Consider the following 12400-nt stretch of genomic DNA (forward strand, 5'->3'; position numbering starts at 1 on the left):
AACAATCTACAACCTCAACAATCTGATACAGCAGAGAACTGGAAGGAAAGGCAGCCAAAAGAGGAAGTGGTGACAGTTGGCTTTGGGGATGACCAGTGAAATATACCTGCTGGAAAGCGTGCTACAGGTGGGTGTTGCTATCATGACCAGTGAGCTGAGATAAGGCGGGGCTTTACCTAGCAAAGACTTATAGATGACCTGAAGTCAGTGGGTTTGGCGACGAGTATGAAGCGAGGGCCAGCCAATGAGAGCATACAGGACGCAGTGGAGGGTAGTATATGGGGCTTTGGTGACAAAACAGTGTGATAGACTACATCCAATTTGCTGAGTAGAGTGTTGGAGGCCATTTTGTAAATGACATCGCCGAAGTCAAGGATCAGTAGGATAGTCAGTTTTACGAGGGTATATTTAGCAGCATGAGTGAAGGATGCTTTGTTGCGAAATAGGAAGCCGATTCTAGATTTAATTTTGGATTGGAGATGCTTAATGTGAGTCTGGAAGGAGAGTTTACAGTCTAACCAGACACCTAGGTATTTGTAATTGTCCACATATTCAGTAAGAACCGTCCAGAGTAGTGATGCTAGTCGGGCGGGCGGGTGCGGGCAGCAATCGATTGAAGAGCATGTGTTTAGTTTAACTAGCATTTCAGAGCAGTTGGAGGCGACGGAAGGAGTGTTGTATGACATTGAAGCTCGTTTGGAGGTTTGTTAACTTCTTATGGCTTAGGGGCAGTATTTCGATGTCTGGATGAGAAGCGTGCCCAAAGTAAACTGCCTGTTACTCAGGCCCAGAAGCTAGGATATGCATATAATTGGTAGATTTGGATAGAAAACACTCTAACGTTTCTAAAACTGTTAAAATATTGTCTGTGAGTACAAAAATTGGCAAAAGAGGTAATTGAAGCACAGGAATTGCTTAAAGGATCTCTTCGGCTAGCCGGGAGATGGGCCTAGTACGAGGCTAGCTCAATGCTAACTGGTGCTTGCCTCAGGACAGAGGCATTAGCTAACAGTAGCCACTCGGTTGCAGCTAGCTAGGGTCCAGAGCTTGCAGCAGGAATCCGGTGATGTGGTAGAGAGAAGCAGTCCGATATGCTCTGGGTTGATATTGCGCTGTGCAGACTGGCAGGTATTGTCCGAGCTAAAGCTGGCTGGTGTCCCAGCTAAGTGACGGTGAAGACCGCTAGCCGTGGCTAACAATGACTAGTAGCTAGTTAGCTGGCTAGCTCCTGATGGAGGTTCCAGTTATAAGGGAAAATAATAGCAGATCCATTCCACATTGGGTGAGGCTGGTTGCAGGAAAGAATATTTAGTTTGTAGATAGAAAGTGAGATTAAACAGGATAAGACAAAGACAAACACACGTCCGACTGCTACGCCATCTTGGGTCTGGGACATTACTAGCTAATTGTTAGAAAGTGTTTGACCCGGAGAACCCCAGAATGTTAATGTCCTCTTTTTCTTCTCATCAGGTCAGTGGGGTAACCAGGGTCCAGGTTCAGGTCAGTGGGGTCACCATGGTCCAGGTTCAGGTCAGTGAGGTCACCAGGGTCCAGGTTCAGGTCAGTGGGGTCACCAGGGTCCAGGTTCAGGTCAGTGGGGTAACCAGGGTCACCATGGTTCAGGTTAAGGTCAGTGGGGTCACCAGGGTCCAGGCTCAGGTCAGTGGAATCACCAGGGTCCAGGTTCAGGTCAGTGGGGTCACCAGGGTCACCACGGTTCAGGTTAAGGTCAGTGGGGTCACCAGGGTCCAGGTTCAGGTCAGCGGAATCACCAGGGTCCAGGTTCAGGTCAGTTGGGTCACCAGGGTCACCATGGTTCAGGTTAAGGTCAGTGGGGTCACCAGGGTCCAGGTTCAGGTCAGTGGGGTCACCAGGGTCCAGGTTCAGGTCAGAGGGGTCACCAGGGTCCAGGTTCAGGTCAGTGGGGTCACCAGGGTCACCAGGGTCCAGGTTCAGGTCAGTGGTGTCACCAGAATCCAGGTTCAGGTCAGCGGGGTCACCAGGTTCAGGTCAGTGGGGTCACCAGGGTCCAGTTTCAGGTCAGTGGGGTCACCAGGGTCCAGGTTCAGGTCAGTAGGGTCACCAGGGTCAGGTTCAGGTCAGTGGGGTCACCAGGGTCACCAGGGTCCAGGTTCAGGTCAGCTGGGTCACCAGGTTCAGGTTCAGATCAGCGGGCCTCGTTGGAGCAGAGATGTCGGGGAGAGGTAACTAGCACGTTCACACGCCTCTTGCTCGAAGTCTGCTACCACCCAGAGGATGCCCACAGCCACAATGGCTGTGAGTCCCTGGGTAAGCAGTGTGCCCCTACTGGGTTGTATACAGTCTCAGGGTAAGCAGAGTGCCCCTACTGGGTTGTGGGAGGTCCCAGGGTAAGCAGAGTGCCCTTACTGGGTTGTGGGAGGTCCCAGGGTAAGCAGAGTGCCCTTACTGGGTTGTGGGAGGTCCCAGGGTAAGCAGAGTGCCCCTTTTGGTGGTCTTCCTAAGCCAGGATTCAGACACGGCTAAGACATCCGGGTTGGCAGAGTGTGCTAAAGCAGTGAACAAAACAAACTTATGGAGGAGGCTTCTAATGTTAACATGCATGAAGCCAAGGCTTTTGCAGTTACAGAAGTCAACAAATGAGAGCACCTGGGGAACAGGAGTTTGGTCTATTTCACCTCTTAATTTCGCCTACAGTTCTGACTTGGTGATGCAAATGTAGCAACCTGTTTATGAGAAATGTCATCATCAAATATTGTAAGAGCTTTCATTGTCTGCTTATACGCCCCCTTTATTTATCCTACGGTTCTGACTTTGTGTACAGGGTGAACACTGTTTGAACGGCCCATGTTCTGAATTCTGTCGCTGTACATTTCAAAGTGCTGAACAAATAGTTATATTGACTACTGTCTGTCCTAGCTCGCACATTAATGTCTTAATCTAAATTACGGATAACCTATTATCCACTCGTCGTCCCCCTTATGCAATAGTTTGTACTGTACATCTCAATTGTCATTAGAAACAACATTTGTTAAAGCAAGTCTGCCATATTAGCTATGTTTTTTCAAAAGGCAGTAAATGAGGATGAATGAAGTGTTTGGCTGCCAGACAAGTCTCTGCTGATAGCCAGGTGTAGCAGTAGTAAGATGTTGGGACTCTGCTGTTGGGACAGCTTTAACAGTTTGTGGGCACCGTTATAGTGCCATTAATGTATTGTTTAGTGTTGTGTAGTGGCTTTGCTGGCATGCAGCCCACTTTCTTTCTTTTTTGCCCCACAAAGATTTACATGCTAAAATCACCACTGAGTGCGATGGGTATTTTCTGGCACACTCTATGCTGAGTAAAGTAATGTTTTTCATCCTAAAACGTTTTTCTACCAAAACTGTGTGGTGATCAGACCTCCAGGCCTTTTAACAAGAACCACCACAGATGTTTTTGAGGAATTTAAAATAGGCCCTAACTCTGTCATTGTGGAAGTCATTTCCCCGACCCCCTGACCCCCTTCCTTGACTTTTCCAAAATAAGTGTTCTTGTTAGAATTTCAAAGTCACAAACTAAACATTTTATAAGAACTTTTAGATCATTTTTACTGTTTTTTCCCCGTCCTTCCTTCTCCCGACAGTTGCCTGCTCAGCCAATAGCCAGATTCTCCAGATTAACCTTTACCTGTTGGTTAGAATGTTTACTGATATTCATTATTATACAACAGAAATGTGTGTTTATACTACCAAAAGATACCCTATGATATGTGTATTTATACTACCATAGTATCCTCTGATATGTGTATTTATACTACCACAGTACCCTCTGATATGTGTATTTATACTACCACAGTACCCTCTGATATGTGTATTTATACTACCACAGTACCCTCTGATATGTGTATTTATGCTACCACAGTACCCAACACTATGCTGTCCTATTCATATAACTGGTGGGAGCAGCACAGGGTCAGAGGTCATCAGTTAGTGACTACTTTGAGAGTTGTTTTTCTTCTCTCATGATCTATCAATGCCTCAGGATGTCACTGAGTAAACATTATCTTACTGAATGATTAACTATTCTCTCATCAAATCTGTGAGAAGGTGTGTCTGAATTAGAGAGAGGACCTGGCATAGAGTTAGTCCTGTCTGGTATAATTAGTGGTCAGACTGGACAAGGAGGGTTGGATAAACTCCTCTGTATGAAGATGAGTCCTGTCTGGTATAATTAGTGGTCAGACTGGACAAGGAGGGTTGGATAAACTCCTCTGTATGAAGATGAGTCCTGTCTGGTATAATTAGTGGTCAGACTGGACAAGGAGGGTTGGATAAACTCCTCTGTATGTGGAACAGGTGGAACTATTTAGAATGTGTAACAATCAAACCTCCCTATTGGCTGTGTTCCACATTCTAAAGTAGAACCATCATTTTACTTGCTGAAATATTGTCCAGAAATGACCTCATTGGACAGAAAGGGGAACTCCTCCCCACACGCATGTTGAACAAATATAACCATCAGCTACAACTACGTGAGTCACATGTTATTAGTTACAGCAGTTTCCATGGAAACATACAGAGGAGTTTATGCAAATCAACCCTATCTGTCTTGCCACCTGAAGGAGGAGTCTCTGAAAACCTATTTAAAGCAGTCTGTCCTGACTCAGCTCAGCAGTCTCCAGTCTACCAACTGGTCTCTGTAATAACTATTTAAAGCAGTCTGTCCTGACTCAGCTCAACAGTCTCCAGTCTACCAACTGGTCTCTGTAACTTCATCTTTGTCTCTGTGGTGTACAGTCTTCAGGTGATGATGGGGGTATTGAATCATCTCTCTACTCTCCTCCTTCTCTCTCTCCTTCCTCCTGCTCTCTCTCATGTAGTGAAGAAGTTCAGTGATGTTCCACAGTGCCAGAATTTCTTCCTGGAGGGGACAACTCCAAATATCCCAGGTATTTTGGTTGATGGGACAGTACAGAACCAGAACCGCTACAAGCCGATTTGCCAGTTGTACAACACAATGTACAGGTTTGCAACTCTCTACGACACATCCAACAGGATCCCTGTGTTCTCAGCCTACACCTTCACTGGTCCTTCTACAGACCGCAGACCAGATGATCCCTGGAAGATCGAGCCACAGGTAGGACTAATGTTTTGTCATATAACATAACATTTGTATTTGTTTACTGCTATATATCACAGACAGTTATGTTACAGAATATAGAACTACCACTATGGAGGGTATAGAGACTTGATTGTCTTGATTGTGGATTGTGAACCCCCCCTCCTTGGAGAGGGTTTATTGTACAGAAAACTTGTGAGTGAATGTATGACTGTTGTTTCCTGCAGCTCGACGGGGTAAACAATCCTGTAATGCAGAATATAGGAGGAGTCCATTACCAACACCAGGCTGGGAACTACGACTATGGAAACCCATTAGATTATCATTATGTGAACAGAGGTCACCTCTTCCCAAATTCACATGCTCATGACCTTGATACTCAGGAGTCCACCTTTACCCTGACCAACATCGTTCCCCAGGACGTCAAATTCAACGGGGGCAGCTGGAGTGATATGGAGAGAAATGTCAGAGAAAAGCTTAAGACGGACTGTATTAATAACAACGGGAAGATAGAAGCCTATGTGGTGACTGGAGCAGTTCCCAGTAAGAGCAACACACTGAACAACCGAGTGAACATCCCAGATCTCATGTGGACAGCCTACTGCTGTTACAACAGGAAGATGAAGAAGCCGATAGCCGAAGCACACTGGCAGTGGAACAAGGAGATAAAGAAGAATACCGTGAATCCAGTAACCTTGGGAAAACTCGAAGAGATGTTGAACAAATATCTCAAAGGTAAAGGTGGTCCTGTCAAGGTGTTCCCAAAAGATTGTCCAAGATAACCTGAACCTACCACTTCCCCCTGACCCAGAAGATTGTCCAAGATAACCTGAACCTACCACTTCCCCCTGACCCAGAATATTGTCCAAGATAACCTGAACCTACCACTTCCCCCTGACCCAGAAGATTGTCCAAGATAACCTGAACCTACCACTTCCCCCTGACCCAGAAGATTGTCCAAGATAACCTGAACCTACCACTTCCCCCTGACCCAGAAGATTGTCCAAGATAACCTGAACCTACCACTTCCCCCTGACCCAGAAGATTGTCCAAGATAACCTGAACCTACCACTTCCCCCTGACCCAGAAGATTGTCCAAGATAACCTGAACCTACCACTTCCCCCTGACCCAGAAGATTGTCCAAGATAACCTGAACCTACCACTTCCCCCTGACCCAGAATATTGTCCAAGATAACCTGAACCTACCACTTCCCCCTGACCCAGAAGATTGTCCAAGATAACCTGAACCTACCACTTCCCCCTGACCCAGAAGATTGTCCAAGATAACCTGAACCTACCACTTCCCCCTGACCCAGAAGATTGTCCAAGATAACCTGAACCTACCACTTCCCCCCTGACCCAGAAGATTGTCCAAGATAACCTGAACCTACCACTTCCCCTGACCCAGAAGATTGTCCAAGATAACCTGAACCTACCACTTCCCCCTGACCCAGAAGATTGTCCAAGATAACCTGAACCTACCACTTCCCCCTGACCCAGAAGATTGTCCAAGATAACCTGAACCTACCACTTCCCCCTGACCCAGAAGATTGTCCAAGATAACCTGAACCTACCACTTCCCCCTGACCCAGAAGATTGTCCAAGATAACCTGAACCTACCACTTCCCCCTGACCCAGAAGATTGTCCAAGATAACCTGAACCTACCACTTCCCCCTGACCCAGATGGAAGAATTTCTTCCGTAGTGAGGAATCTTTACAATTCCATGAGAAATAGATCTGGAAGGTTCTTTGGATGATCTGGGTACAGATGATCACAGCATATCAACAAACTATCATTACGGTTAGAGTCATGAATATCAGGGTTAAATTGGTAGTGAGGGTTGTAATGATAATGAGGGTTATAAGGGTAGTGAGGGTTATAATGGTAATGAGGGTTATAATGGTAATGAGGGTTGTAATGGTAGTGAGGGTTATAATGGTAATGAGGGTTATAATGGTAATGAGGGTTATAATGGTAATGAGGGTTGTAATGGTAATGAGGGTTGTAATGGTAGTGAGGGTTATAATGGTAATGAGGGTTATAATGGTAATGAGGGTTGTAATGGTAGTGAGGGTTATAATGGTAGTGAGGGTTATAATGGTAGTGAGGGTTATAATGGTAATGAGGGTTATAATGGTAATGAGGGTTATAATGGTAATGAGGGTTGTAATGGTAATGAGGGTTATAATGGTAATGAGGGTTGTAATGGTAGTGAGGGTTATAATGGTAGTGAGGGTTTTAATGGTAGTGAGGGTTGTAATGGTAGTGAGGGTTATAATGGTATTGCGGGTTGTAATGGTAATGAGGGTTATAATGGTTACATGTCAACATATGTACACTTTCAATTGTAATACTTTTCTCTTCTATGTCTATATATATCTATAGTCTATACTCTTCTCTCCCCTCTACCCATCAACTGGCCTACAGTTTGTCAATTTGTGACTTCCATATGACGGTTACCATAGAGATAGAATTACATTCAGAACATATAATAGTATCTCTATGGTAACAGTGTAATTCTATCACTCTGTTACCATAGAGATACTGTTATATGTTCTGAATGTAATTCTATCACTGTTACCATAGAGATACTATTATATGTTCTGAATGTAATTCTATCACTGTTACCATAGAGATACTGTTATATGTTCTGAATGTAATTCCATCACTGTTACCATAGAGATACTATTTTATGTTCTGAATGTAATTCTATCACTGTTACCATAGAGATACTATTATATGTTCTGAATGTAATTCTATCACTGTGTCATGACGTTGGCCTCTTTGAGTACAGGGAGGACAGTTGACCCCCTCCCCCCTTGCACCATCCCCCAACCTACCTCCCCTCACCCAGGCCCTGTGTGAAAGGGTTGTAAAACTAAGAGGAGAATCTCTTGCCACATGGCCCATAGAGAGACACAGGAAATTCTTCCAACTCATAGAATTGGGGAGCCAAGCGACATTTGTGTTCTGGAGAAGGTATGGAAGACTGGTGAAGAATCCAGCTATGAACTCGTCCGCTTGGTACAATTTTGTGATACTCAGAAGAGACAATATAGCCATATTACCATAAAACTGTTTATATAATAGCCTCAGCGATGAGACTTGCATCCACATGGTTGTATAGAATGTATTAATAAGGATAAAGCTATTTGTAATACATTGAGATGCTATGTACTGATGTTAATGTGATAGAATTATATTTCTGTACCAAGCTTAACTCAGTCATCGGCACGCCCCCAGGGACACAGACAGGACCAGGCGTCATGTGACAAGCTGTTCTATGTCACTATAAAACCCACCCTGATTTACATTTCTCCATACCAGGCCTCCACTCCATTGCGAGTTGGCCAATAGGTTTTACCATCCAATTCCTCTACTGAAAGTGAACTATACCACGTGGTTAACTTTTAGACTATCGATATCGACAGAATAAGAACAAGTCTTTGATATTAATTATTAGTCTGCAGCTAAGTAAATTATATCATTGAACGCGAAGACCAACGAAACATCCATTCTATAACGACATTAATGAATGTCGCTTTGAAATAACCATTCTAACCGAGAGAGAGAGAGAGAGAGATAGAGAGAGAGAGAACTCTCCAACAGTACGACTCTTCAACAAGGATCCCGACGACACACTGAGCGTAAATATATATTGATTGCAATTGTTCCCAAATGAGTGATCGTTCATGTGCAATTGATTAGCATGTCAATTGTTAATATTAATGAACTCTGTGTACCTCCTCAGCTGAACATTTTATGACCCATTGTTCTACAAGACACCAGCCATGCCTGTTAGCCACTAGGGCACATTACTCTACCAATTCTTTGTGATGATAATTACTGTTTGTATACTTTGTGAATTACTTAGTGTAGTAAATAAATGATTTTAAGACAATTGATGTATGGATGACTCTTAGTAAAGGCTGGGTTCGTGCAGATACAACAATTTACGACGTTTGGAATGAGACTGGACGCGAGGTAAAATACACCATTTAAACCAGAAGATAATCGGCCTATACTATAATAGAATATAATATATAATGTTATAATATAGGAAAGTTATATTAGGAAAATTATAACTTTGTAATCTGAATATTTTCCTTGGTGCCCCGATCTCCTAGTTAATTACAATTAAACGATTAATCAGTTTAATCGCGTGATAATAATTACAGGGAGTTAATTGATAAACATGTCTTCAGTTTAATGGTACCCCAAAGACACGACAACTGTTACCATAGACATACTATTATATGTTCTGAATGTAATTCTATCACTGTTACCATAGAGATACTATTATATGTTCTGAATGTAATTCTATCACTGTTACCATAGAGATAATATTATATGTTCTGAATGTAATTCTATCACTGTATGTATCCATCTTCTTCCCATCTGAAGGAATAAACATCTATAATAAATGAAGCCTGTGAGAGTCTGGTGTTTTGTTCTCATAGTGTTTAAATGTAACCACAGGTAGTGTACACACACTAATAACAAACCAGGGAACGATTGGGAGAACTCAGCCCTGGCCATTCTATCCACACCAGCCCAGATCAATGCAACTCATCCACTCTGCTGTCCCTGTGCTGCTTCTTGTTCTCTGTCTGTCTGTCTGCTTAAACCCTTATCCGTTTTAAAAGCTAAGCTAATGACTTTGGCTATGTTGCAAGTAGTGCCTGTGATATGTGTTCCCCTGAATCAACACCTACCCTAAGTGTTAGTTACTACAGGGTCCAGACTAACATGTTCCCCTGAATCAACACCTACCCTAAGTGTTAGTTACTACAGGGTCCAGACTAACATGTTCCCCTGAATCAACACCTACCCTAAGTGTTAGTTACTACAGGGTCCAGACTAACATGTTCCCCTGAATCAACACCTACACTAAGTGTTAATTACTACAGGGTCCAGACTAACATGTTCCCCTGAATCAACACCTACACTAAGTGTTAATTACTACAGGGTCCAGAGTAACATGTTCCCCTGAATCAACACCTACCCTAAGTGTTAATTACTACAGGGTCCAGACTAACATGTTCCCCTGAATCAACACCTACCCTAAGTGTTAATTACTACAGGGTCCAGACTAGCATGTTCCCCTGAATCAACACCTACACTAAGTGTTAATTACTACAGGGTCCAGACTAACATGTTCCCCTGAATCAACACCTACACTAAGTGTTAATTACTACAGGTTCCAGACTAACATGTTCCCCTGAATCAACACCTACCCTAAGTGTTAATTACTACAGGGTCCAGACTAACATGTTCCCCTGAATCAACACCTACCCTAAGTGTTAATTACTACAGGGTCCAGACTAACATGTTCCCCTGGTGTCACTGCTGCCACTTACCTTTACAGTTGATGTCATCAGTCCAACATTTGTTTGGACCCAAATAATGAGTAATTATGTTATACAGTCATTCATAGTGTTTTATTAAGAAGTGTAATAAATACACTGCTGAGGTATTCAAGAAATAAATTGTTCCATCTAACAAATCCAAGCAGGAATCCATGACTCAATATATTTTGGGGACCAACCTAATCCATTGATTGTCATGAATTTTGGGTTGACAATTAGACTTTTGTTATAATTTACTGTCAAAATAGGACTCCAGAATTTCCAGATATATATTTCAATAGAGATGAGTTACATATTGATGTGGACTAACTAATATCATAGGTTCATTCATTTGAAGTTCAACACCTTCAAAATAGCCTGTAAAACAGTTTATATTGAGCTCAATATTGAGAGTTTACAATTTAAAATGACACCTCCAGAACGCTGAGACCCTCCTCTTTTCAACGGGTACAAGGGGACAAAGCATCCGACGCTGTGTTTTTCCCACAATTGCATTTTGAAATGGTGATCAGAACACATTTCTCTCAAGCGTGTCGTGGGGAGAGGAGAGTGGCTCACTCATCACAGCAGCAGGCCCCAGCAAGGGCAGCAGGGCAGACACTTTCATTACAGGAATCATGAGGACTATGCACTTTTTTGACCAAATCACGGCTTTAGCCGCTCAAATAATAGGACGTTTTGAGTGAGGTGACAATGTAGAAGATAATCTTTAAGTTTTTCATGATCCATGATCTTGGCAGTCTTACTGATGACAGAGTCAGAGAGGTCTCTCTGCCACGTTTGATTTTGAATGTGAGATAACTGGGACAGCATATCTGATCAACAAAGGCTCATTATAGATTAGTATAACAGAGAAATGTAAAACACATTTTAACAGGCCCATGGACAGCTGGCCATGTCACCCTTTTAAGTATTTAAATGTCCCAACCCCCCAAAATTGTCCGGGCCCATCTGGCATTTTCCAGAATTGCCAGTGGTCAATCTGCCCCTGCATGCACGAACGCACACACACAGCCCGTCATCTCATAAAGTAATTCATAGTGCTTTATTAATAAATACACTACTGAGGTATTCAAGAAATAAGTTGTTCCATCTAACAAATCCAAGCAGGAATCCATGACTCAATATATTTTCGAGACCAACCTAATCCAATGATTGTCATGAATTTTAATTTGACAATTAGACTATAGTTTTTATATTTTACTGTCAAAATAGGACTCCAGAATTTCCATATTTTTGTTTTCTTAGATAGAGATGAATCTTTACAGGCCCTTCCATTCGGCAAGATTAGGCGGTTGCCTATAGCGGCAGTTGAATTTGGGGCGGCATTTTGGCAATTGGCTGCCTCCCTCCTCCCTCCGTTGCCTTGATGCTAGTGGTTGTATTAATTTGGGATCTATTGCATCCCACAACTGTCCCAGACAACGTTTGGAATATTTATTTCTCACACAGAATAGGTCAACTTTTGAACTATGGGGGATAGTAGATTGACATAGGCTAGTGCTTTTGCTGTCCGTTAGTCCTACTCATCTTTTTGGCTGACGAAAAGTAAATGTGGACAGATGGGGACTTCCAATTTCTTCAATATGCACCTCGGAACTGGATTCGCGTTCCTGATGTGTCTGTCTTCACTTGAAGCCTGTGAGAAAGACCCGAACACATGACTGAGAGCCATGCAACTGAGAGGTGCTTCAGCACGCAGCGGGGAGAAGGGAATTATAATTATTATATTCAGCCCAAGGGCACAACGACCACTTGCCGCAAAAGGCATGGATTTTTTTAGGGGGATTATGGCCTAACAAAGGGGATGCCGCCAGGAAATTCAAGGCATTATCAAGCGCTTGACAAATTGTGAATGAGAGGCTGATGATGTGTGTACAGCCTTCGCAAAACAAAACAGAGCAGAGCTTCTGCCTTTTATGTGTCTTTTTCCCAAATCATCATTTGTCTCA

General features: G+C 43.2%; 1 protein-coding gene across 1 annotated transcript; it reads left to right on the top strand.

The window, feature by feature from the left end:
• The first annotated feature begins 4580 nt into the window (after nucleotides 1-4580).
• On the top strand, nucleotides 4581-6760 carry LOC123723794 (endonuclease domain-containing 1 protein-like). The gene is made up of 2 exons (XM_045713335.1): nucleotides 4581-5094; nucleotides 5304-6760. Exons 1-2 carry the CDS (start codon nucleotides 4765-4767, stop codon nucleotides 5856-5858), a joined length of 885 nt encoding a protein of 294 aa, XP_045569291.1. The 5' UTR covers nucleotides 4581-4764; the 3' UTR covers nucleotides 5859-6760.
• The last annotated feature ends 5640 nt before the right edge of the window (nucleotides 6761-12400 follow it).

Source organism: Salmo salar, unplaced genomic scaffold (assembly GCF_905237065.1).
Source record: "Salmo salar unplaced genomic scaffold, Ssal_v3.1, whole genome shotgun sequence".
NCBI lineage: Eukaryota > Metazoa > Chordata > Actinopteri > Salmoniformes > Salmonidae > Salmo > Salmo salar.

Excerpts from the sequence above, each read along its gene's own strand:
- LOC123723794 (XM_045713335.1), top strand. The coding sequence starts at position 4,765 with ATGATGGGGGTATTGAATCATCTCTCTACTCTCCTCCTTCTCTCTCTC. Across the intron at positions 5,095-5,303 it reads CCTGGAAGATCGAGCCACAG|CTCGACGGGGTAAACAATCC; the intron begins GTAGGACTAATG and ends TGTTTCCTGCAG.